Below are 23,886 nucleotides of genomic sequence, written 5' to 3' on the forward strand. Positions count from 1 at the left end.
CTTGTTGACTCATATGGAATTCGTCCTGATTGTAGCCACTGAGGTGGCCCTAGTGAGCAGTGGGTGAACTGGGGGAAAAGTCCGTGGACACCAACTGTTGTTGACTTGGAGGTCAAGGGTGGTCTAGGATCGGGATAAAGAGTAGGTCTGGGCAGGGCTTAGGGGGACACTTTGCATCTCCGAAGGGTCAGTGATCCTTGGGAGGGTGGTCCAGGCAGTGCCAGACCCAGGGTCAGGCCAGCATACCCGGGGAGCTCTTAGGTGGCCTCTTCTTGCCCTGTAAGTAGGTTTTCTCATCCATAAATGGCTGAGGAGATGTCAGGTGGGAGCCAGAGTCCTAAAGGATGACGCATTCAGTCAATTGCTCCAAGAGGGACATGCCCTTCTCCAAGAGGGGGCAGGGGGTGGGTGGGACAGGAATCAGGATCCTCCTGGAAGAGGCAGGAGCATAAGGAAGGTGGGGGAGGCAGGCGGGGTGGTTAGGGCCCACGTTCCTTTGTGAGTCTCAGGAAATCCCCAAAAGGGGTTGTGGGCACCCCTGGGGTACTCCTACTGCCTCACCCCGGGAATATGAACTGTAGTCTAGGCTTCTAGAGAAGGCTGAGGGCCCCAGGCAGGTGTGGGAGAAAGGGTGGGTCCTCTCTCAGGGACGTTTCCTCAAATGGTCAGCTGCTGCTCAGGATGGGGCCCGGGGAGAGTGCCAGGATTGCGGGGGGGGGGGGGGGGGGGGTGAGGTGGAGCAGCACCACCCTCCCCGGGAGCCTGGAGGTGGGGAAGGTGGAGAAGTGCATCCTGGGGAAGGGGGGCAGTCCCTCCCTAGCCACTCCCAGGACCCTCCGGGCTTCAGCCCCTTTCATTCTGGTGGCAGGCAATGAGCCAGGTGGGGAGGAGCCCCGACACCTGGAAGGAAGTCTTCCTTTGAGTAAATCTGGAAACCACTGGGCGGGGCAGGCCTTCCTGGTTTTCTTCAGGAAATGAGAAGGGATTGAAGAGGTTAATGAGAGGAAGGGCGCCCCCGCCTCAATTTGCTGACAGGCCTGGGACTGTTTGCTGCTGTGAAATCAGACCAGGGCCCATCAAACACTTTCCTAGTGCCCGGACACTGAAGGCGGGGCCTGCGCCTGAGCAGCCAGAGCCCCCGAGGCCTGGCGGGGTGCAAGGCTTGGGACTAGTGAAAACCAGGGAGGAGCGCGAAGGGTGGTGGTAAGAGCATGGTCTACGAGGTGAGCAGGTGGCTGTGCGTCTTTGGACAGTTCCCAGGCCTTCTCTGGGTCTCAGAGGCTGCGGTCGCTGAGGAGAGGGATGAGCCTCAACTGATGGTCCTTCCAGCCCTGATCCAGGGGCCGCTGAGGACAGTGAGTTCCTAGTCGAGGCAGGGACCACTGGCTGGAGTGCAGAGCCGGAACCAGAGCAGGCTGGGAGCGCAGCCTCCGCTCCATCAGAGGCTGGTGTCTCCCAGCTGCCTGACCAGCAATGACGGATGGAGGCAGGGGAGGCCCTGTGCCCACCAGGCCCCGCCACACTTCCAGCCACAACCAGAAGAACCAGCCCTGGGTTGAGGGTGGCTCATTTGGATGGTGATCTCATTTATCCAAATGGCAGCCCCAGGAAGCAGGGAGGGTCTGGGAAGAGGCGCCCCATTGTGTGGATAGGGACACTGAGGCTTCAAGGAGCAGTGACTCAGCTCTTGTCGGGGTTATGCTAGGAAGAGGGGCCCCACCCCCTGCCCCGCCCCAGGTTCTTAGGCAGATTCTGCAGATTCTCTCCCTGCAGATCCTGGGGGCCCACCCCTACTGTTGGGGTGACTGAGGAGGGGTCATAGGGTGGGGTGGCCACAGATAGCCCTGGACTGTGCCCCTCTGCTGGGGAAGAAGCTTCTGCCCACAAAGTGAGTGGGTGGGTGGCTCAGGAGGCCGGAGTGGAGAGAAGCCAAGTGTGGAGAGCTGCGCCAGAGGCAGTGGTGCCTGCTGGGGGTGGGGGTCCTTAGGGGATGGTCCTGGGCCCAGACAGGGAAAGCCCTACCCTTTCCTGGAGTGCTCAGCCCATGCCTGGGAAGGTAGGACCACAGGAGGGAGCGATGGGGGGCTGAGACCTGTGGTCCCCTTGGGGAATTTTGGTGGTTGGACTCTCTTGTCGCACCCCCAAGCCAACCCGGGGTGCTGAGGACGCGTGCCTGTGGCTGGATTGGGCGGCCCAGCTGTGGGACTCCACAGTTCATCCACGTACCCTCCCCCTCCCAACCCCGGCACCAAACACTTCACCCCCCCCCCCCCCCCCCCCCCCCCCGCGAACCGGTCTGTAACCAACCTCGGTGCCGCCTTACACACTCTCATGTGATGGACACGCGTGATGGGCCTGATGTCCAGGCCCAGGCCAGGGACAGCAGTCGCCAGCCCTTGTGACTCTTCCTCTGCCACGCCCACGCCCTGAAAGTATGACTGGCAGTGCTTTCTGCAAGGAGACAATGTGGCAGGAACACTCTGTCTGTGGCGTGGCGTCTGTCTGCGCCTCTTCTGCACCGGGCCTGGGGGAAGGAGGAGACACAGGCCCTGGCCTGGAGGGACCCTGAAGGGCTCCGGTTTAGGGGTGGCGGGCAGGGCACAGTGTTGGGGCTGACAATACTCCTTCAGTCCTTATGTGGTGTGGGTAGGGGCGAGGTTGAGGAGAACAGAGGGCGGTTCAGAGCCAAGGCTGTTAACAGAGCTTGATCCAGCCACATGGTCCCCTGAGGGCCCCTTGGTTGTGCAGACCAGTGTGACAGGCTGTGAGAGGGCCCACCCTCGGAAGGGGGGCGTGAAACACGGGGGAGTGGGAGGACCACCTACCATCTGGCTCTCACAGATTCATCCAGATGCTGGGAGCAGTGGCGGGGCCAGAGCCTGGACTGGAAACACGTGTTCACTCCCAGGGAGCCTGCCCCCTCCCTGCAGGCCCCCTGCACCCCCGTCACGGCCTGACCACATGGTAGCGGTAGCGGGGTTGTCTCTAAGTATGCCCTGAGGGCTTTTCTGCCTTGTTCTTTTTATCTGAGTGCCCAGCACAGATCTGGCGCCTGCTTGACTGCACGCTGCTCTGTCCGAGCTCACTGGGGACCTTCTCTTTCTTCACCCTGCCCTGAAGCCTGTGGTTCTGGCTGCCGCCATGGATGGGCTGGGGGCGCTGCAGCAGCCCCCTCTCTCCCCTCAGTCCCCTGAGGGCCTCCCCTTCTTCCCTTCTTCCCCCAGGCGTCTCCTGCTTCCCAGCCTGGCTGGTCTCCAGAATTCCCTATGAGCTCGTAAAACGTCCCCACGATCAGGCTTGTCCTGGGCGATGCTGATACAGTGGGTCAGAGCAGGGTCGGGAATCTGTGTGGGGATCCTGGTGATCAGCCGGGTTGGGGAGTCATTGCATGTTGAGGCGTGCATTGGCCAATGATATTTCCTGGCCAACTCAGGTATGAGATGACCTCATCATACCTGAGACGGGGTAGGTGAAGGAGAGAGGGAAGAGGCCTGGGTGGGGGAAGGAACCCGCTGCCTGGAGACATGCCAGTTTGGTTGGAGTCTGTGCTCTGTGCCCACAGACCTAGTGCTCCTGGCTCTCAGCAACCTTGGGTAGGTTTGCCTCGCTGGCACGCCGGAAATGTGCCCCTTGGTCTTTCTCTGCCAATTCAGATCTTCTGAGGCCCAGATGGAGCCTCTGTTGATATTCCCTCCTTTACTGCTGAGGCTTAGCGTTGGGTAACACTTACCCAGTGGCATCCTGTGGGCCAAACACCCCAGGGCTTCCTGCCATGCGGTGCTGTATTCCCGGCCTTAGTCTTCTGTCTGGGACCAAATGATAGGTTCCAAGGTCAGAAACTATGTCATCATCTTCCCCAACCCCCATGCCCTGGGTGCCACGCACACGGTGGGTGCTTGGTCTGCAGTGTTGACTGAGTGGGTTGATGGGTTGGTTGGTAACTTCCTGTAGCTTCTCAGCCCATGCAGATCCCCAAGCATCAGTGCTGGGCTCATGTGCAATCCCACACTGACTCTAGGAATGGTGGAGGGGCAGAGATCCAATTAGAAGGGAGGGAGGTGGGGGCGCCTGGGTGGCTTAGTCGGTTAAGCGTCCAGCTTCAGCTCACGTCATGATCTCATGGTTTGTGAGTTCAAGCCCCCGTCGGGCTCTGTGATGATAGCTCAGAGCCTGGAGCCTGCTTTGGATTCTGTGTCTCTGTCTCTGCCCCATCCCCGCTTGCACAAGCTCTCTCTCTCTCTCTCTCAGAAATATATAAACATTAAAAAAAAAAAAAAGAAGGGAGGGTGGTGGAGGGTGGGCTGAGGCAGAGAAGGAGGACATCCCAGAGACCACAGGGAGAGTCCGTGTAAAGCTCAGGAACAGTGCTGGTGCCGGGTTCGAGTTTCTGCTTCTATTTAACCTGGGACAAGTCTCTCTCTCTGCATGGGGCTTGGTGGCCTCAAAGGTGATTTTTATTTTTATTTGTTTTAAAGAGAGAGAAAATGTGACCAGGGGAGCGGGCAGAGGGAGAGAGAGAGAAAAAAAATCTTTTTTTTTTTTCTTTCTCAGTCTGACTTAGCAGCATAATGTTCTCTAGGTCCATCTATGTTGCTGCGAGACAGAGAGAGAGAGAGAGAGAGAGAGAGAATATCTTTTTCCTTTTCTTTCTTTCTTTCTTTCTTTCTTTCTTGAGAGAGAATCTTAAGCAGGCTCCACAATCCGCTCAGAGCCCGACATGAGGTTCGATCCCATGACCCGGGATCATGACCTGAGCTGGAATCAAGAGCTGGACACTCAACCAACTGAGCCACCCAGGCACCCCTCAGAGTCATTTTTAGTTCCGAGGGTAATGAGTCTGTGGTTGGACCTGAACTCTAGGCCCATCCTGACACCAGGGATGGCAAGGTTTTTGTCCAAGATTCCAGGACCCACTTTGCCCATGTTTGGTGTTGGGAGAGGGGAGCAGGAGCATCGGGTTCTGTCTCCCAGGCCTGGCCCTGAAGGCGTGTGTTGGGTGCCAGCTCTGCTCAGACCTCTGGGCCCTGTTCCTACAAGCCGAGTGACTGATGGGGCGCGATATGGCAGCAGCAAAGTCCTGGTTAGGCTGAGACAGAATTTCCTGTTCCTAGGTTCCAGTAATATCACCCAGCAGTGCTCAGGCCGAGGCAAGCCTTCTTCTGGCTCCTCTGGGGGCCACGGAGGCACTTTAGAACAAGGACAGTGGCCAGTTCTGTGTGTCACCCCCCCAGAGCACCCTGAAGAATCCTCAGCTTTTGGGTTCAGAGCTCCCCAATCCTGCCTCCAGCCCTGAGGCCAAGGTCATGCCCACTGTGGGAAGAGCTCGTTCCAGGTACTGTGGGAGGTAAATGAGAATGGATGTACCTGGTCCCAGCCTGCAAGGCATCGTGGGTGAGTGGAGATGCCCTGAGCCTGGGTTCTAATCCTGGCTCTACAACTTAAAGCTGAGTGACGTTGGGGGAATCACTCCCTCCCTCTGGGTCTCCCTCTCTCCTCCTGACTTCTCAAGGTGAATTCAAGACAATGATGCACGTTGGAGATGCACAGAGAGGGTGGTTGAGGATGGCGGGAAGGGCTCGGACTGGGCCAGCGGACGGCCAGGGGTTCAAACCTCAGCTCGCCGTTGACTGGTGCCTTGGGAAGCCCACTTAACCTACCAGCTCCCTCGTCTGTGAACCTGTGGCGGGAACATTGCCTCTCACAAACTGTGTGGCACGTGTAGGGCACTCCATACAATACTGGAGCATGGCAGATGTGACCAGAGAGGTCACCTTCCCCCTCTTCTCAACTGAACGAAGGAAGCTGTCTAGCCCAGCCTGGAATCTATGGACATTCGAAAGGAAAGCTTTGGGAACAGAGCCTTGGATGCAGTGTGGGGACTCAGAGGCTCCTGGTGGGGTCAGGGGTCACACACGGCACTAATGGCAGGACGGGGACTCCCTCCCACCACAGTTCATGATGGGCATCCATGACTAGGTAGAGCAATGCATTGGGGGTGGGCTGCTCAAAGGGTGGGAGTGTTGGGGTAAAGAAGAGAGGGTGAGGTTGTGGGAGGGAGGTGCCAGAGGGCAGATGTGGGTGTGAGGAGGCAGGTGAGGGGGCACCTAGCTGCAAAGGAGGCATCGGGAACTGAGGGGCCGGGCCACCATTGGGGAGTGGCCAGTGGGGTTCTGTGTGTAGGTCCTTCTGTGTTGTGTCCTCCACTTCTACAGATGAGAAAACTGAGACCCAGAGGGGCTAAAGGATGGCTTACGCTGCATAGCTTGTAAGGGGCAGAGCAGGGATTCGAGCCGACACCCGCCTGGCTCAATGGTACATACTGGTCCCATGGTACCCAATGCTTCTGACGACTCTGGGGGCTCAAAGGCAGCCTCTGACACTGGATCCGATCCAATAAGGGAAAGAGAGTCAGAGAATTAAAAAAAACAACTACTTTAAAAAAAATGTTTATTTATTTTTGAGAGAGAGAAAGAGCACACAGGGGAGGGGCAGAGAGAGAGAGGGAGACACGGAGTCTGAAGGAGTCTCCAGGCTCTGAGATGTTAGCACAGTGCCTGACGTGCGCCTCGAACCCACGGACCGTGAGATCATGACCTGAGCCGAAGTCGGACACTTAACCGACTGAGCCACCCAGGCGCCCCGAGAATTTTTAGAACTAGAAAGGACTCCACGATCAGGCAGTCCAGCAGTCCAGCCTTGTCACTTTACTGAGGGGACACAGAGGCCCAGAGAGGGGAGGCAAGGGGGCCTCAGGTCACACAGAGAGCAAAGCAAAGTTAGACCATGAACCCAGCTCTCCTTGTCCAGAGCTGGGCAGGCAGGATCCCCACAGCACATCCTGAGGCGGCCCCAGGCCGGCATCGGTGAGGCCTTTCTCAGCCAAGGCTGTCACCGTGGGGCAGGGAGTCCTTCACGGGCTGACTCACCGCCTGGGGACGCAGCCGCCACAAAACTGCCTGTGCCAAGGCCCCGCTGGCCCCTTAGGCTCCGGGAACGAGAGCCGGTTCCCGCCGCCCAGCCTGAGTCACGGCCGACTGGTGTTTGTGAGTTTTTCTCTCGGCCCCACACCCCCGGAGCTGGGTGGGAACTCCGAGCAGCACCCAGCGAAGTGAGTCGACCCCGGGTTGAATAATCCTGATCCGGAGTGGGGAGTTGGACGGGACCTGGTGTGATGAAACGGGCAGGGGAACCCTCCGTCAGCAGTCGGGAGGCCCCGCCCTCCCCGGCGCCTATAAAGGTTCGGGGGGTTTGAGCTTCCCCAGCATCCTCCCAGCCTCCCTGAGCACCAATCTCTCCTCTCTGCTGCCTCGCTCGCTCGCTCACTCACCTTCCTCCTGGCATCATGACCACCTGCAGCCGCCAGTTCACCTCCTCCAGCTCCATGAAGGGCTCCTGCGGCATCGGGGGCGGCTCCAGCCGCATGTCCTCCGTGCTGGCCGGAGGGTCCTGCCGGGCCCCCAGCGCCTACGGGGGCCTGTCGGTCTCCTCCTCCCGCTACTCCTCCGGGGGGGCCTGCGGCCTGGGGGGCGGCTACGGCGGAGGCTTCAGCAGCAGCAGCAGCTTTGGTGGGGCCCTGGGTAGCGGCTTCGGTGGAGGACATGGTGGTGGCCTTGGAGGTGGCTTTGGAGGTGGCCTTGGTGCTGGCTTCGGTGCTGGCTTCGGCGCTGGCTTTGGAGGGGGTGATGGCGGCCTCCTCTCCGGCAACGAGAAGCTCACCATGCAGAACCTCAACGACCGGCTGGCCTCCTACCTGGACAAGGTGCGTGCCCTGGAGGAGGCCAACGCTGAACTGGAGGTGAAGATCCGTGACTGGTACCAGAGGCAGCGGCCCAGTGAGGTCAAGGACTACAGCCCCTACTTCAAGACCATCGAGGACCTGAGGAACAAGGTGTGTGGGCCAGGCGGGCGACCCTGGTGGTTGCGACAGGCCATGGCTTCAGCGGCCCTTAGAAATCACTTTCTAGCATCTTTGTTTCACAAACTGGGAGAGTGAGGCCACCTTGGGGGAGTAGACAGAGGCCACTCTGCATTGCTGGCAGAGGGTCCCTTTTCAGCATCCAGCTGTCCGAGCTTGGCTGGAGCCCTGACTCTCTTATTCCCTGCAAGTGATTTTTGCGTTGCTCCCTCAGCTTCTCTCAGCCTGGGGCCGAGGATGGGGTGGTAGGAGCCGGGGGGGCCTCCCTCCGCACACCCTGAGCCGGCTGCAAAAGACACCCAGGCTGGCTGGATGGAAGAGTGTAGGGCCTGACTCGCCAGCCAGGCGACCCTCAAGTTTGGGGACACCGTATCCGCTCCTCTCTGCTCTTCACCCCCGGGCTTTGGGGTCTTGGCTAACGAGGCCTGTCCTTTTACCTTCTCTGTAGATCATCGCGGCCACCATCGAGAACGCTCAGCCCATTCTGCAGATTGACAATGCCAGGCTGGCAGCCGATGACTTTAGGACCAAGTGAGCCACCGCTGTGGTGGGCGGAGTGTGGTGCAGAGGGCGGGGGTTGGGGGGGGTGGGCAAGCGGTGGGGCTGTTGGTTTTGAACCTCAGAGGCCTCGCAGATGGAGCCTGATGCCTCGACCTCTGTCCTGCCAGGTATGAGCACGAGCTGGCCCTGCGCCAGAGCGTGGAGGCCGACATCAACGGCCTGCGCAGGGTGCTGGACGAGCTGACCCTGGCCAGGACTGACCTGGAGATGCAGATCGAAGGGCTGAAGGAGGAGCTGGCCTTCCTGAAGAAGAACCACGAGGAGGTGAGGTCGCTGCTGGTGTTGGCAGCGGGAGGCCGGTTCAGGGGCCAGGAAAGGGCTCAGCTGAGCTGGTCGTCTCCCGCCATCCCTTCCTAGGAGATGCTTGCCCTGCGGGGTCAGACTGGCGGGGACGTCAGTGTGGAGATGGACGCCGCCCCCGGTGTGGACCTGAGCCGCATCCTGAACGAGATGCGCGACCAGTACGAGCAGATGGCGGAGAAGAACCGCAGAGACGCGGAGGCCTGGTTCCTGAGCAAGGTGGGGCTCAGGCGCTCAGCTCTCCTGCAGGACTTCCCAGGCAGGGGCCACCTCTAGGGTGCCTCACGCCTGCTCCTCTTTTCCTGTCTCAGACCGAGGAGCTGAACAAGGAAGTGGCCTCAAACAGCGAACTGGTGCAGAGTGGTCGCACGGAGGTGACCGAGCTCCGGAGGGTGCTCCAGGGCCTGGAGATTGAACTGCAGTCCCAGCTCAGCATGGTATGAAGGACCCCGGCTCGCCGCAGTCCCCAAGTCACCAGTGATGCCGCCGGCCCCTCAATGTTGCCACAATACAGTTCTGCCCCTCTTTTCCCAGGAGTGGGATGGAGGGGTCATTGTACCCATTATATAGACACAGAAATTAAGTCCCAGAACAACAGAGTGACTTTTCTCCACATCGTCTGGCCCATCAGTAGCCCAGCTGGGACCAAAATCCATGTACCTCTCAGGAACATGCCCAGAGGCCTGGGGTGGGGGGGAGCAATGATCACCTCTGTTGACTCTTTCCCTTTCCCCCACTCACAGAAAGCATCCCTGGAGAGCAGTCTGGAGGAGACCAAAGGCCGCTACTGCATGCAGCTGGCCCAGATCCAGGACCTGATCGGCAGCGTGGAGGAGCAGCTGGCCCAGCTACGCTGCGAGATGGAGCAGCAGAACCAGGAGTACAAGATCCTGCTGGACGTGAAGACGCGGCTGGAGCAGGAGATCGCCACCTACCGCCGCCTGCTGGAGGGCGAGGATGCTCAGTGAGTGCACTGCCTTCCTTCCGGGTCCTGCCCTGCAGCCCCTGCAGCCCCGCCGCTCCCAGCGCGTCTAACTGCTCTGCCTTTTCTCCCCTGCAGCCTCTCCTCCCAGCAAGCGTCCAGCCAGTCCTTTTCTGGTAAGGCCCTTGAGGCTCCTGGGTGCCCCTGAGCCCCCAGCCTTCCCTTCTCCCTGTGTGGGGCCTCTAAGCTCCCAGAACCCTTCTCACCCCCTTGCCTCTCCCCCACAGTCTTCTCCTCCTCCTCGTCCCCCTCTGGCCACCAGACCTGGCCCATCCTCAAGGAGCAGGGCTCGTCCAGCTTCAGCCAGGGCCAGAACTCCAAGCACTGAGCTGCCTCTTCCGGAGCCTCCCGCCCGCCCGCCGGCCCCAACCTCCTGAAGGCCTGCGTCAGGGCCCTGTCCTCCCAGCGCAGTCCCCAAGCTGTCTCCCCTCCCCCTCTGCTGGTGGTGGGCTAATAAAGCTGACTTTCCGGTTGACGCAAACCTGTGTGGTGTCTGTTCTTGAACAAATGGGAGGGGGTTGAAGGTGTCTCCCTGAGGCCTTCTCGGACCCCACAGCCTGACGGGTCCAGGAAACAGCAAAGCTCAGTAATACTGGTGGGGTCTTTGTCGAAGACTCCCCTGCCGCCTTGCCCCCCCATATCGTGGGCGTGGGAGGTGGGACGCAGGAGGGGAAGGAGCTCCCACGTGTTGACAGTCACCCTGTGAGGTGGGTGTGGTGAGGCTGGGTTTGGAATGGAGACAGCTCTGCCATTCAGAGGGGTTAAGTAACTTTCGCAAAGTCATGTGGATCCTAAGAGGCATGATTGTGGTTTAAGCCCTGCTGTCTGGTTACAGAGGCCATGCTTTTTTTTTTTTTTTAAATGCCGCTCTCTCGTTTTAGGTATTTTAACCCAAAGACTCCAAAGCTTGAGCTCTTAACTCTACCCTTTGGCTCCTCACATTACACAAGTTTTGTGTTGGGCAGTAGAAGAGAGAGCCTTCGCCTTGGGGATGGTGTCCGTGGTTAGGACTGAACTTTTTTTTCCCAACCTGTCCTCTTCTTCACCCCTTATCAGCCCCTGCTTCTCATCAGGCAGGAGACTGAGTGAAAGGGGTCACCCGGGAAACATCTGTCACCCTCGCCCTGCTTCATCACCACCCTCCACCCCCCCCATGTTCAGACGTGCTGCCTCTCTCCCTAGAGCTGGGTACGGATAACTGACTGGGCCCCTTGCTGTCCATCTCTCCCAGCCCCATTTCTACCTGCTGGGCTCTCTAGAAAGAATATGGCCAAGTTCAAGTACGCGGACATGATCAGGACTCTACTGTTTAATCACCTGTGATGTTCTCTTTCCCCTCCAATGCTTGACCCTCTGTCTCAACCCACTTGGGTGCTTTTCTGTCTGGCCCTGCTCTGTATCCTTGAATCAACCATCCTGTCCCACACCATGGGTGCTTTCCATATTTAAAAAATTTAATTTACAAAACCAATGTTATGTAGGTATCACATAAGTCTTTCTATAAAAAAGAGCCATCCCGAGGCTGTGTCCCATGCCTCCATTCCCACTTCTCACTTTCAACTCTTAGCTATTACTTTTGGCATTTGCCTAATTTCTTTAAATTAATTTTTTAAATTTTTATTTATTTTTGAGAGAGAGAGAGAGAGAGAGAAAGTGAACCGGAGAAGGGGCAAGAGTGGGAGCTGGGGAAGGGGCAGAGAGAGGGAGACACAGAATCCGAAGCAGGCTCCAGGCTCTGAGCTGTCAGCACAGAGCCCGACGCAGGGCTCAAACCCATGAACTGTGAGATCATGACCTGAGCCGAAGTCAGATGCTTAACCAACTGAGACACCCAAGTGCCCCAGCATTTGCCTTATTTCTTAAAAAAATTTTTTTAATGTTTATTTTATTTTTGAAGGACAGAGAGAGACAGAGCATGAGCAGGAGAGGGGCAGAGAGAGAGAGGAAGACACAGAATCCGAAGCAGGCTCCAGGCTCTGAGCTGTCAGCACAGAGCCCGGTGTGGGGCTTGAACTCACAAACCTTGAGATCATGACCTGAACTGAAGTTGGATGCTCAACCAACTGAGCCACCCAGGTGCCCGTTTGCCTTATTTATATAATTTTTAAAAGTGTATTTATTTATTATTGAGAGAGAGCACAAGCTGGGGAGAGACAGAGAGAGGAGACACAGAATCCGAAGCTGGCTCCAGGCTCTGAGCTGTCAGCACAGAGCCTGACGCGAGGCTCAAACTCACGAACCGTGAGATCATGACCTGAGCCGAAAGTTGGACGCTCAACCGACTGAGCCACTGCCTTATTTCTAAACCACAGGCTTATACTACCATTTCTTGATTTTTTTTCAATTTTTTTTCTAATTGCTTGACTTCCCACTCTGAAGGAGAGGGATTCAGCTCTCTTGTACAGCATGGACGCTCCCTACTTCTTCCTATACTTTCAATATATGCTATTTTCATTAGGCAAATGTTTAATTTTACATTATCATGACTATTTAACTATTATTTACAGTCCAAAAACATTTTATGCTATGTTAGATTTCTTTGAGATAAACATCTCTTTTTCAATTTGCTGAGGTTTTCTATGTACTTATCCTAAATTTATTCCCTAATTCACTGCCAGAAGTATAGATCTCCTCCTAACATGTTAAAACACTGAGTATTTCATAAGTTTTATCTTCTTGAAGATATTACTCTTTGGAGCCTGCTGTCCTGCATCCTGTCCCAGCATGTTCTGGGTGCTCTCTATGCCTCCTGTCATCCCGAAATCTTCCTTCACTGTCCTTGTGGACATCCCTTCTTCCTGCATTGCTTCCCTGTTTCCTGGATCCCATGTCTTCCCTTTTCTTTTCTTCCCCCTTCATTTTAGTGAAACACATCCTCTGGCAGTTTCCTGGGAAAGGATTCATAGACGTTTCATGTCTGAAAACATCATGAGTCTACTCTCATTCTTGACTGATAGTTTGGCTGGGTATGGAATTCTTGGTTGCAAATAATTTTCCCTCAGCATTTTGAAGGTATTGTATCACTGCATCCTGGCTTCCAGTGTTGCTACTGAGAAGTCTAATGTTGTTTTGATTCTAGATCTTTTATGCTATCCTATTCCTATTCCTCACCCCAGAGCTTTTAGGCTCTTTTCTTTCTCTCTAGCAGGCTGCAGTATCACATGTTCTCCCTCGATGTGGCTGTGTGGATCTGTTGGATTGGGCACTTGGCAGAATCTTTCAGCATATAAATTCATGTTCTTTACTTCTGGGAAATTTTCTTGAATGTTTATTTAATGATCCCTCCACCCCCCGCCATTTTCTCTCCTTCTGGAACTCCTCTTTTTCCTATGTATTTCATTCTATTTTTCTTCTACCTTCTCTTTTTTTTTTTGACTTTCTGAGATTTTCCTAAACTTTACCATCCAATCTTATGATTTAGTTTTTAAAATATCAGATATATTTTTAGTACCCTATAACTCTGGATACTTTTTAAAAATAGTCTCTTGTTCTTGTTTGAAGATCCAAGATTTCCTCTTACCTCATTAACCCTATTGATCAGGGCTTTAACATTTCTTCCATTTCTGTCATCATTTCAATTTCCTCTCAGCTGCCTTTTTCCTGGTTTGTCTCATCTCTGTCCTTTATGTCAGAGGTTTCCCTCAAATGTCTGGGGTTCTTGGTTGTCTACTAATATTTATGGGTAAGGTAAGAAGTGTGTAAGGAATGGGTAAGGAATGTAAGTGTTTGTGTGTACAGTAGGGGGACTTTCCCCCAGTGAGTCTCACTATAGAATAATCTGGTGCAGAATATGCTGTTTTATGGGGGGGACCCCAAATGTCAGTATCTGTAGGCTTTTTCTCTTGGGTAGGGTCTTCCTCAGGAAGGAAGAGCTACCAGCTTTCAGGAAGCTATGTGGAGGAAGGGGACTGAAAGAGTCTCAGTCTCAGTTAATCTGACTTATATCAGTTTATTGCCCCCACTGTTAGCTGTGCTTGGTCTCTCAAGGTTTAGTCCTTCTGGGTAAATTCTCCAGAGTGCACTTGGTCTCTCAGGGTTTAATCCTTTTGGGTAAATTCTCCAGAGTGCACCCCCAGCTTCTCCTGGGATAAGGAGGAGTTATTGGCATCAGAGGTTGGGGTAGAAAGGAGCTATGGAGGTCTCAATGATTTTTATATGAACTTTTGACCCATTTGTCTTCCTCCTTTCAGCCCATGTGCACTCCCCTTTCAGATGTGCCTGGTGCCTCCTATTCCAGAACCTTCCCAGGGTCCTGCTATGTGAATCTGCTTGCTTCTTGGCTTCTCCCTGGGAAAGCGCCAAGATTATTTTTTGTTTGTTTGTTTTCCAGATTCCAAAACTTTCATACCGCAATCCCTTTTCCTGGTCTCTTTGTCTAATACATGCTTTATCCATTTATGGTAATTTTAGGGATGTCTAGAGGGGTGGTGATAAATGATACATTTAACCTCCAGTGTCATCCGGAGTCCCTGCTTTATACATGGCAAAATACTTTTCATCTTTCAAGGCTGCTGAGTCTGATTCATCACTCTGCAATCCATAATCATTGTTGGTTGTTCAGTAGACATGTCTCTTTTTTTATGGTCAACGATCCTGTCTTCCAGGCCATAGGTGAGTTTATGATTCAGCTGAACCCCAAATCCCATTTCCCAAAGGCAATCACTAATAACATTTTGGTGAATTTCTTTCACATATATATTACAGATCTATCTATCTATCTATCTATCTACAACCACACTATACTGTTTTGCATTTGATTTTTATTAATATTTTTTTGGAATTTTATTTATTTATTTTGAAAAAGAGAGCATGTGTGCATGTGCACAAGCAGGGGAGGGGCAGAGAGAGAGGGAGAGAGAATCACAAACAGGCCCTGTGCTGAAAGATGACAGGGAGCTCCCGACATGGGCCTGAAGTCACTAACTGTGAGATCATGACCTGACCGGAAATCAAGAGTTGGGTGCTTAACCGACTGAGCCACCCAGGAGCCCCTGATTTTTATTAATATTTTAAGAGAAGTGTTATACGTGTAATGCTGTTTCCACTGTTTTTTGTTGTTGCTGTGGCAAATTAAAATAATACAGCAATGACATCTTTCTGCATAAAGCTTTTACAAATATTTTGCATTATTTCCTCAGGCTTAATTCTCATAAGTGTAATGATTAGGTGAGAGGATAACAAATGTTTTAAGGATCTTGACTTGTGCCGTCAAATTGATTTAAAGAGAAGTGGTACCAATTTACGGACTTTCCAGCAGGGAATGAGGGTGCCTATTTCAAAACCTGCTCACCAACTTTGGGTGTTATCTTTTAAAAATCTCTTTTCTTTAAAATGTTTATTTTTGAGGGGCGCCCAGGTGGCTCAGTCAGTTAAGTGTCTGACTTCAGCTCAGGTCATGAGCTCACGGTTTGTGGGTTCGAGCTCCGTGTTGAGCCTGCTGGAGCCTGCTTTGGATTCTGTGTCTCCCTCTCTCTCTGCTCCTCCCCCACTCACACTTTGTCTCACTCTCTCAAAAATAAATGAAAAAAAAATTAAAAAAATAAAATGTTTATTTGAGAGAGAGAGAGAGAGAGAGAGAGAATGAGCGGGGGAGGGGCAGAGGATCCGAAGCAGGCTCTGCACTGACAGCACAGAGCCCGATGGGGGACTTGAACTTACGAACCTCGAGATCATGACCTGAGCTGAAGTTGGATGCTCAATGGACTGAGCCACCCAGGTGTCCCCTAAATCTTTTTGGTTAATTGGTTCATCTGTCACTTTTAAACCTGACGTTATGGAAAGACCCTCACATAGAGAGAGCGTCCTGGCCTGGGCTGCCAAACACAAAACCCCCCAAAAAACCTTTGTTAGGGTCTCCTAGCTAGTTAGTAAAATTCCCTGAGAGCAGGAACCATGTTTCTCCCTTTCATTATTATATCCTGTGGAAATAAAACATGACCCCCCTTAAAGGATGCTGTCAAGGCAGAAGTATGAGCAAACTGGCTTCTCTATTCGGAAATGTCTTGCTGCCTGGATTTCCCAAGCTAAGATTCCAGTCCCAAATCAGACGGCCTTTCCCACTCCGTGAGATCCTGGCACCTGAGAGGAGTCAGTGGAGTGCTCCAGAACGTTCTTGTAACTTTATTTTGAACACACCCTCCGATTCTTTATGCTTGAGTTAGTGTCAAAGTTTGTGAAATATTGTTTTCGATAATTGCATAAAGAGCTAAAACAATGGCTGGGGTGAGAATTAATGATAGCCCATAAAGTGTATCTGCTGATGTAAATGAATGAGTGGTAAGCCCGTCAGGTTTTGCCTTCTTTGGGCCCATTGTTTCCTAGAGCTATAAAAAGCACAGCGTCCCTCCTTGTGTCTGAGATAAGCAATTTCTTATGTTTGCCTTCCCACCTCCGAGGCTTGTTGTTTGAGACCTTCCAACAGCTCCCTGAAACATAAACACAGAGGAAGCTCTTTGTTTTGCTGCTTCCCACAACCCTTAGCACCCTGCACGTGTGGGACACTCAGTAAGGATTTGTGGAGTCAAGCCATGGGTTTGGGGTATAGACCTCTGCTCTTTCAGGTCTTCATGGAATCTTCTCAGAAGGGGGTTTCTTTCTTGTTTTTAAAGTTTATCCATTCACTGAGAGAGAGGGAGAGAGAGAGAGAGAGAGAGAGAGTGCAAGTGGGGGGCAGGCAGAGATTGAGAAGGAGGGAGAATCCCAAGCAGGCTCTGCACTGTCAGCACAAAGCCCAATGTGGGGCTCGAACTCATGAACAGAGCGAGCATGACCTGAGTCGAAGTGAGACGCTTCACCGACTGAGCCACGCAGGCGCCCCTCAGAAGCAAGTGTCTTGAGGACAGGGCTTCTCTGATCCCACGTGCCCCTTGCCATGTTGGTACAAGGCAGCCGCCATGGTAGGTGTTGAGAAGAGCTGCATGGAAGAGAAGGCGAGTGTCCGCCTGAGCCGTGGAAGGATGGCAGCCTGGTCGGCAAGAGCTGAAGCACCGAGAAAGTAGAGAGCTTTATGTGGCCTTTCCTCTGATGTACTGCGTGGTCACTGCCACGGGAGGATATGGCTCTGCATCCCCCTTTTCCCGACAGTCCAGGACCCCTGAAGGGCTCTGAGCAGGTCAAGGGGTGTTACAGCAAAGATGTCAGCTATTTAGAAAGAGAGTCCTCTTCTGACTTGACTCCCTGTGAACACATTGCTGGGGCCTGGGGTCGCTTTCTCTCCTACGATTATAGGATTGTTACACACAAAACAGGTAGGTTTTGTTCCTTCCAGCTTTTATCTGCCATATGAATAGTGTGACAACATAAACAGAAATATACAAAACAGGGGCGCCTGGGTAGCTCAGTCAGTTGAGTGTCCGACTTCGGCTCAGGTCATGATCTCAAGGTTTGTGAGTTCAAGGCCCGTGTTGGGTCTTGTGCTGACCGCTCAGAGCCTGGAGCCTGCTTCGGATTCTGTGTCTCCCCGCCCCCCACCCACCCCGCTCCTCCCTCGCTCTCACTCTCTCTCTGTCAAAAATAAATAAACATTAAAAAATAAACATTAAAAAAGAAAAGGAACATAAAACCCAAAAACATTCATCCATCGTTCTGTCCCCAGAGTCTTTAGTCTCTTGGGCTCCTTTCTGGCTTCATTATGTGTGAGTACACATCAGTGATGATTTTCAAATGACTAAGGGGTTTCAATATTAATAGAATAGAATAAATTAATAGAAATAAGAGACCTTGCACATAGGAGGGTGCATTATTTATAGTGACCGAAAAAGGAAAACAAAGTGACTACCCCTTGGTCAGTCTTATAGAGCTGGGTAAATTGTGGTCCACTCATACTAGGCGATATTGAGAAGCCACTACAATCAACAAATTGGAACTATGTCAGATGGCAAGAGGACTCTTGGAGGCACCGGGGAAAGGGAAATAAATGCACGCTGCAGAAAAACACAGGCAGTGTACTGATATCACTTGTGTGGATAAACAAACCCAGCCCCTTGTCTAAATAACGGCATATGTGTGTGTATAATTACACGCACACCTGAAATATGAAAGGGACATATGTTACTAACATGGGTTACCTTGGGGGTAGGGTGGGAGCCTGAGGTGGGTGTAGGGGATAGTAGAGGGAAAGAAGAGATCCAAGAAAACAGGAAAGAAAAAAAAAAGAGTGCACCTGCTTTTATACACAAAATTGTGTATGTGTGTGTATGAACAAAGACATTTTTTATTTAAAAAATATTTTTTAATGTTTATCTTTATTTTTGAGGCAGAGAAAGACAGAGCATGAGCAGGGGAGGGGCAGAGAGAGAGGGAGACAAAGAATCAGAAGCAGGCTCCAGGCTCTGAGCTGTCAGCACAGAGCCCGACGCGGGGCTTGAACTCGTCAATTGCGAGATCATGACCTGAGCTGAAGTTGGACGCTCAACTGACTGAGCCACCTAGGCGCCCCAGAACAAAGAAATTTTTCAAATAGAAAATTTAAAAACCATAAAATTAGTTCATCTTGAATACCACATCAACTTCCTAGTTAAAAACAGATTGCACACACCAATATCCTGGTCTGTCAATTTTATATTACCTTGTAATAGATTTTTTTTTTTTACCATTTTAAGAATTTTTAAGTGTAGAGTTCAGTAGTGTTAAATATATTCACAATGTTGTTCAACGGATCTCTAGAATTTTTTTCATCTTGCAACATGGAAGCTCTATACTCACTAAACCCTAAATTCTGTTTTCTCCTGGTAACAAACTTTCTACTTTCTGTTTCTATGGCTTTGGCTACTTTAGATACTTTGTATTAGTCCTTTTTGTGATGGGCTTATTTCATGTAGCATAATGTCCTTAGGGTTCATCTGCGTTGTAGCCTGTGATACCATACAATAGATTTTAACTTAACTTTGTATTTAGATAATAATATGACTACAGAAATCAAAAGTGATAACCAAAAGGAGGGAAAAACCATAAAGCAAGACTGTAGTCCCTTGTAGAAGGTAATGTGGAATAGTGGAAGGAGGCAAGAGGCCAACCTGTGGTTAAACTTGGAGCATAACCTTGGCTGATCCCTTCCTCTCTGAATTTTGGTTCCTTCTTCTGCGAATTTAGGGTATTAGTACTTACCTGAAGAGGACCCGTTATTACATTTGATTCTCACACCAAAGCTGGGGAAAGGCAGTTGCATTCTGCTTCCTAAAGTTGAGTTTGAGCAAATGTCTCCTCCCAGCCTGCTCTCTGCCAAGACTCCTCGCTATGTCCCTGCACTGTACTCAGTCCATCTTACAGGTGCAGAAACCAAAGCTCAGGGAGGCTGAGCGACCTACTTAAGGATGCATGACTGGTAGGTAAGCTATCAGAACAGGGCCCTCTCATGCTACCTGCGTGTTGATCTTCCAGATGAGCAGAATCCTGGCTTTGCTGGACTTGGTCAAGTTTGCAGAAAGGGCGAGTTCTCGCAGGAGAGGAGTGAACTCAGCTCTGGATCCACTAAGGGGCTGGTCTGGGCCAGGAGTTGTGCTGGGCTCAGGGTGGGTGGTGCTATGGTGGCCAAGCTCTTCTTCCTCAGCCCTGTCTTGGCCGATGCCGCCCCCCCCCCCCTTCTCCCCCAGGTAGTAATTTGGTAGGGCATTTACACCATGGAAATGGTAAATGCTACGAATCAGGGCTAGATTTGTTGTGTTTTATTGATTGTCTAGACTTAAGAAAACCCAGACTTAAATATTTTAAGGAAACATGTTAAAAATAATGCAGACTAGGGGTGCCTGGGTGGCTCAGTCGGTTAAGCGTCTGACTTCAGCTCAGGTCACAATCTCACAGTTCGTGGGTTTGAACTCCACATCAAGCTCTGTGCTGACCGCTCAGAGCCTGGAGCTGCTTTGGATTCTCTGTCTCCCTCTTTCTCTGCCCCTCCCCCACTCATACTCTGTCTCTGTCTCTGTCTCTCAAAAATAAATAAAACATTAAAAATTTTTTTCAAAAAAAATGTGTCATGTCTCTAGCCATTGCATTGTTAATAGCAAAACCTGCAAGAAAATGTGCTTTCTGGATTTGAAATCTACAATCTGGTTCGGCAAAGAAGTCACTTGTGTCATTGATGAATGGCTCGAGTTAGGGCATACGTCTGTGCTGTTTCCCATTGATCTTCCTCCTCAACACAAACAAAAATTTCAACTAGCCTTCGTGTCAGAACCATACTTGCTTGTCAGTTGCCACCAGAAGCAGGTTGCAAGAGCTTGGCAAAAACCAACAAAAGCATCCCATGAAGATCGATGGACTCTGTGGCATTTATTACAAAGAGTACTTCTTATTATTTGTGAGTTAAGTGCTGCATAGCCCTTATAGTAGTAACATTTATAATACTTATATTATTATTATATTATATATTATATATTATTATATTATTATAATCTGTATATAACATTTTATATATTAGTAAAATACCTTATTTATTATATATATCTATTTCCCATCTCAGGTGCTTCGGTTTGGGTTCCAGAAGCAGAGCCTTCAACAAAAACTTGAGTGCAAGAAGTATTTCTGGGTGGAGTTCACGAAACCCCATTAGGGGGTGGGTAGTTGGGACGGGGAAGGGGAGGAAGCTAACAAGGGGTGCGTGACCAAGCAAGTGAATGCTGTGGACAGCTGTAGCGTAATCCTTAGGGACAGTGAAGAACAAGCACCTCAGAGTTTCTCCCAAGGGACGAGGGAGCTGGGGTATTTATCCTCCTAACCTGATAGGCTGAGGATGCTTTTAGTCAGGGGAGTGGTGTTAATTCTCCAGCACCACAGCCTGTCCTGTGCACAGGCAGAATGGGCTCTGATGGCCAGAGAAGACCCTCAGGCAGAGGTCTCTGGTCATGACAGTTGAAGTCTGGCCAGTAAGTGCCCAGGAGAAGTGGTCAGAGCTTGGTGCTCATAGGAGGCAGGCCATGATGCTGCCAGGGTTAGGGGATCTGGCTTTATGGAGCACCTTGGCACTGTTGGGACACCTCCACGTTCAGTGGCAGCTGGGAGGTGCTTGGCCCTTGGAGACTGAGGTCCAGTGGGGAACTTCTTTGCTTTTACCTCTCTGTGTCTATAACATGGACCCAGTAATGCCCTCCCCAAGGGAGTTTGTAAGATTAAATGAGAGTATCGGTGGAAATGTCTAGCATGGTGTCTGATAGAGGCAGGGCTCAGTGAGTAGAACCTCTTGGTGACCTTCAGAATCTCTGAAGAGAGGTTCTTCTCAGACCTCAGAACTTAGAAGATGTTTGTGTCTCTGGACAGTCAGATATACCTCCGTCTTAGCAACGTTTCATATTCCATCATGTTTTCCTTTTTGCCTTGGCTGCCAGGAAGCCCAGAGGTAGATCAGGTATAGAAACCTCTTCTGTACAGTTTTGCGATAGACACACACTGGGGCTTAGCTCATAAAGGTTGGGGCCAAATCTGTGCTCTCCTTCTTCCGATACCCAGATCCCTCTTCCTTGGTCACGGACATGGGGCATGTGTGCCTGTTGGGTTGGTCATATGAGATTTTGGCCACTGGCCATATCAGCCTTCCCTGGGGTTTGTCAAATTTGAGCTGATCTTCTCTGGCCATGAGGCTGAAGGGTGAGTTCAGGGCTCCCTCAGTTATGGTTCCAGACTCGTGAGAGTGTCTGGCCTGTGCAGGTGAAGCCAGGAGGCAGATCAAGGCTGAGGGGTGTGTGTGTGCATGTGGGTGTTTGCATGCCTGTGTTGGGGCAGGAGGGGGAGAGAGGGAGAGAACAATGAGTCAATGAATTGCCTCTTTGTGAAGTGTTGCCATTCCATTGCTTGCAACCAAAACATGTATTTTTTTTTTGAAGTTTATTTATTTATTTTGAGACAGATAGTGCACAGGAGGGGCAGAGACAGAGAGAGAGAGAGAGAGGAGAGAGAAGGAGAGGGAGGAAGAGAGAGAGAGAACGAGCAGAGCAGGGGAGGGGCAGAGAGAGAGGGAGACAGAGAATCCCAAGCAGGAGCTGTCAGCACAGCACCCAACGTGGGGCTCGAACTCACGAACCATGAGATCATGACCTGAGCTGAAATCAAGAGCCGGACGCTTAACTGACTGAGCCATCCGGGCTCCCTGCAATCAAAAAAACATGTTTATCAATATACCCTAGTACCTAATTTTTGATTTGTCTTCAACCCTTTTTGGATATTTTCAGTTTTATTATACACATGTCTTTTATCATAAGCTGACCCAGCTCCCCCTCTTTTGCAGGTGAGTGACCTAGAATCGGTGTGTGTGTGTGTGTGTGTGTGTGCAGATGTCGCCCCCGCTGCACCGATAGCCAGGGCGGGGAGAAGAACCAGGCCCAGGATGTCGAGTGGCTGGTGGGGCTTCCCCGGGTCTCAGGGCCTCATGGGGACACCTGCACTGGCTGCTTCCTCGTCCCCTTCCCTCCCAGTCAGGGGAGGCAGTGCTGGGCCTCCATCCGCAGAATGTGGGCCCCATGCCAGCTCTCAGGCCCTCTCTCCTCACACCCAAACCGTCCTGCTGACTCTTCCCCAGCAGGGCTTCTGGGCCTGCCCATTCCCATAGACTCCGCCCTGGCCGGGCCGTCAGACTCAGCAGTTCATCACCTCAGCCTGCTGGCCTCAGCAGCCCTCCCAAGGCCTCCCCATTCCTTCCACCACTGCCCACCACTATCCTGGACCCTCTTTGTTCTTTGTCTCTGTCTTTGCCTGAATTGTGACACTTGGTCTCCATTTGAGCTCACCCACTGTCCCCCCATTGGTCAAACTCTGGGGCTTACTTTAAGAGAACTTTTTGCTACACGTCGACTCTGTGCCGAGCACCCTGCTGGCCGCTTGCCATGAATTATCTAGTCCTTTCAATAATCCTGCAAGGTAGGAACTGTTATGATGCCCATTTGATAGGAAACGGGGCTGGGAGGGCCGCAGTGACTTGTCCAAGGTCACGTGGCTCGTCATTGAGGGGTGCCTGGCCTAGAGCCCTGGCCTGACTGACTTGGGAGGCCCTGGTCCTTCCCCAGTCCAACGTGATGGCTCAGTCTGGGGCAGCACAGCACTGAGACCACTTCCTAACCTCTGGCTGGTGGGGGTCTTTTCCTTTCCGCCCGTGAGGCTGAAGACACCCGGGGACCTCTTTCCCATCTCGCCCCTGCCCTTTGTCCTGCGGCCTGGAGCTCGGGACTCCTGACACAGCCATTCCAACTCAGGCGCTGACTTTCCTCTCGACTCACCGCTGGTGCTGCAGTTCCCACAGCCACGCCCCTGCCTGGGAATGCCCTCTCCCCACTCCACCCATGGAGGGCTCTTCCTTCTTTCAAAACCTGAGTCAAACGCACCCTTTCCAAGAAGCCTTCTGTGTGCTACCCACCCCACCTGGTGACTTCTTGGCTCCAGGCTCCCCTCAGAGAGCAGAGTAGGCTCTACCCTCATTTTTGCCCTCCCCCATCAGACTGGGCATCCCCAAGGACAGGGACTGTGTCTCCCCAAACAGGCTGGGGTAATTATACCAACTTAATGTGCTGACCACCTACTATGTGAGAGACACTTTGTGGCCCTCTCAGGCACTGTGGTAAGCTCTCTTGGGGGGGTGGCACGTATCACAGAGGCAGTAGGAAGGCTGAGAAGGGGAAGGTCAGGTGATCCAAGGTGTTGGGGTTGGGGCTTCCCGGCAGAGGAGAGGTCTGAGCCAACCCCATCTCTTGCCTGGGTAGTGGCAAGGCAACATCTTCCTGGCTTTGCCTTTCTTGTCCCTTCTCCCGAAGTACGTTCCAGGTGGATGCCAGAGTGGCCTTTGTGAAACACAGCTGACAGCGTAACTCCCGTGTGTAGAACCTTCGGTCCTCCCTGTGTTGTTAGGATAAAGTCTGGGCTCCTTAGCTCCACGTGTATGATCCGGCCTCTGTTCTTAGTTCTGCCAGGCAGTTCAGCTCTGTGTTCTAACGACACTTAGGTGCTGCATTGTCCTCAGACCAGGGTTGCATGCCACTGAGTCTTTGCTAAGGTGAGCAAATGGGATGTCCCTCTTCACTTCCTTTGTTGCTCAGCATCTATTCACTGTCAAGGTTCAGCTAAGTTGAGAACTCCTGTGGCCCTGGTCCTTCCCCAGTCAAGGTGGATGCTTGTCCTCCCTGGGACAGGTGTGATGACCGCCCTTTCTCTG

At 52.1% G+C, this 23,886-nt stretch overlaps 1 protein-coding gene across 3 annotated transcripts; it reads left to right on the plus strand.

Annotated features, from left to right (window-relative positions):
- The first annotated feature begins 6,970 nt into the window (after window positions 1–6,970).
- Window positions 6,971–10,225, plus strand: LOC125158520 (keratin, type I cytoskeletal 16). Of its 3 annotated transcripts, XM_047845732.1 has the most exons (9): window positions 6,971–7,237; window positions 7,760–7,888; window positions 8,364–8,446; window positions 8,584–8,740; window positions 8,834–8,995; window positions 9,088–9,213; window positions 9,520–9,740; window positions 9,837–9,874; window positions 9,986–10,225. In XM_047845732.1, the coding sequence occupies exons 1-9, from the start codon at window positions 7,172–7,174 to the stop codon at window positions 10,084–10,086; spliced, it is 1,083 nt and encodes a 360-aa protein (XP_047701688.1). In that variant the 5' UTR covers window positions 6,971–7,171; the 3' UTR covers window positions 10,087–10,225. The 3 variants fall into 3 exon arrangements, with proteins under 3 accessions (XP_047701688.1, XP_047701686.1, XP_047701687.1); XM_047845730.1 differs by lacking the exon at window positions 6,971–7,237 and having other exon boundaries at window positions 7,343–7,888; XM_047845731.1 differs by lacking the exons at window positions 6,971–7,237; window positions 9,837–9,874 and having other exon boundaries at window positions 7,343–7,888; window positions 9,520–9,735; window positions 10,045–10,225.
- The last annotated feature ends 13,661 nt before the right edge of the window (window positions 10,226–23,886 follow it).

Source organism: Prionailurus viverrinus, unplaced genomic scaffold (assembly GCF_022837055.1).
Source record: "Prionailurus viverrinus isolate Anna unplaced genomic scaffold, UM_Priviv_1.0 scaffold_35, whole genome shotgun sequence".
In the NCBI taxonomy this organism is placed as follows: domain Eukaryota; kingdom Metazoa; phylum Chordata; class Mammalia; order Carnivora; family Felidae; genus Prionailurus; species Prionailurus viverrinus.

Coding starts and splice junctions, on each gene's coding strand:
- LOC125158520 (XM_047845730.1), top strand. CDS start 7,343: ATGACCACCTGCAGCCGCCAGTTCACCTCCTCCAGCTCCATGAAGGGC. Junction 8,996..9,087: donor AGGCCTGGTTCCTGAGCAAG/GTGGGGCTCAGG, acceptor TTCCTGTCTCAG/ACCGAGGAGCTGAACAAGGA. Junction 9,741..9,836: donor CTGGAGGGCGAGGATGCTCA/GTGAGTGCACTG, acceptor TCTCCCCTGCAG/CCTCTCCTCCCAGCAAGCGT.